This window comes from Perognathus longimembris, chromosome 11 (genome assembly GCF_023159225.1).
Source record: "Perognathus longimembris pacificus isolate PPM17 chromosome 11, ASM2315922v1, whole genome shotgun sequence".
In the NCBI taxonomy this organism is placed as follows: Eukaryota; Metazoa; Chordata; class Mammalia; order Rodentia; family Heteromyidae; genus Perognathus; species Perognathus longimembris.
The window spans coordinates 7,791,615-7,793,593 of record NC_063171.1 but is presented as its reverse complement, the minus strand read 5'-3'; the positions used below and the strand labels follow the sequence as shown (position 1 = coordinate 7,793,593).

Below are 1,979 nucleotides of genomic sequence, written 5' to 3'. Positions count from 1 at the left end.
TTCAAACAGTTTCAGTTGAGAGAGGTGACTAAGCAGGCCTGTTTCCTCTCAGAAGGCTTTGCATAAAAGAAGGGCCAAAGAGTTCAAGTTGGTGAGTTATGGGCTGTTTGTTGGTGCTACTATTGTTTGGCCTAAGGTTGCTTGCCTCTCAGGTGTGTCATCTGTCTGCCCACTGGTAGACTTTGCTGGACAGTTTTTATTGTTGCTGTTTCTAAGTAGCTTACAACAGGATTACATTTTATAAGTCATGTTATGAGTACAATGCTTCCGGATAATTGACACTTGTCTTGGTCGTTGTTGTTCATCCTTTCTCTCTCCATTACTGTAACTCCTTTGGCTGAACTGTTTAAGGTGACATAGATTAGGAGTTTATTCTCTGTATGTACCAGGTTTCTGGGAGCTCCCATCAATTTCCACAGCAGGACCCTCAACTGCCACCCCAGGTATCAGAACTTCCCAGGTGGCTGTTCTGCTCTTGTGGATATTTATAGACTTTACCTTGCTGGCCATGATGTGGTTCCCACTGCTTAATATTTTAGTGTACTTTATTAATAGTTTTCCCTTCCTTATCATGCCTCTGACATAACTACTTTAAGTTAACAATATTCCATAACTAACTGTCTTACGCAAAGCCAACTATCCATTGCTTCTTCTCCCTTGTCTCCCAATGAAGCCTTTCAAAGATGGTAATTCCTTATCAATCCAGGGACACAGGAGACACAGAACATTCCAGATACAGTTCGAGTCCCAATTCCTTCATGAAGTCCAGCCTTCAGTCCCTAAAGAGCACACCAGCCCCACCTCTGAAGACCTTAGGATTATGAAGATGAACACTGTTTCCCTCCAAGTTATCACTCAACAATTGTTTTTATTCCAAGCTGGTACTGGAATCTCTGCCAACATCTTTCTTCTTTTCTTACATATTTTCACATTTCTCCAAGATTTCAGAGTTAAACCCACTGACGTGATCAGCTGTCATTTGGCCCTTGTTCATATGGTGATGCTCCTCATTGCACTGTGTATTTTTTCTCCAGACATCTTTGAATCACAGAAACTGAAGATTGACTACAAATGCAAGGCATTGATTTTTATGCACAGAGTGACGAGGGGTATCTCCATCAGTACCACCTGCCTCCTGAGTGTGTTTCAGGCCATCACCATCAGTCCCAGCACCTCCTGGTTAGTAAGATTTAAACACAAATTTACAAACTATGTTGTCTACATAGTTATCATTTTCTGGTGCTGGAATTTATCTATTGGTACTTACTTTATCTTCTATACTGTAGTATATTCCAACAAAAGCCAGAAAAATTTAATGAGAATCAATAAACACTGTTCAATTGCCTCTGTAAACCCCATCATCAAGGAACTATTTTTTGTTCTGACATTCTTCAGAGATGTCTTCCTTGTAGGACTTATGCTACTCTCCAGTGCGTACATGGTGATTCTGTTGTTCAGGCATCAGAGGCAATCACAGCACCTCCATAGCACCAAGCTGACCTCAAGAGTCTCCCCAGAACAAAGGGCCACAAAGACCATCCTGCTGCTGGTGAGTTTCTTCGTGGTCATGTACTGGGCAGACACCATCATTCATTCCTTCTCTACCTTAATATGGAAATATGATCCAGTCCTTTTTAGTGTGCAAAAACTAGTGCTCAATATATATGCAACTGTTTGTCCTATAATACAAACCACTTCCCATAAAATTATCAAAGCTACTGTGCAAAATATTAAAAAAATCTGTGCTATCAATTGAATCAATCAAAATTTAGATAAGATTTTTTCTTTTATTTAAATAAAATGTGGGAGTAAATTGGGTCATTATCTATTAGGGTATTAATAGCTCAGATATTTTCTCAGATATTTTATTCTTTCACTTTCATTTCATTCATTGAAGGGCTCTTATAAGAAATCACTATGTATATGAACATTTGAAAACATTTTATGCAGTATATATGATGTGTTCTTTCTGAATAAAA

General features: G+C 38.9%; 1 protein-coding gene across 1 annotated transcript; it reads left to right on the top strand.

The window, feature by feature from the left end:
- Positions 1-667: 667 nt before the first annotated feature.
- Positions 668-1,756, top strand: LOC125359839 (vomeronasal type-1 receptor 90-like). Its single transcript, XM_048357718.1, has one exon. The coding sequence runs from the start codon at positions 668-670 to the stop codon at positions 1,754-1,756; it is 1,089 nt and encodes a 362-aa protein (XP_048213675.1).
- Positions 1,757-1,979: the final 223 nt, after the last annotated feature.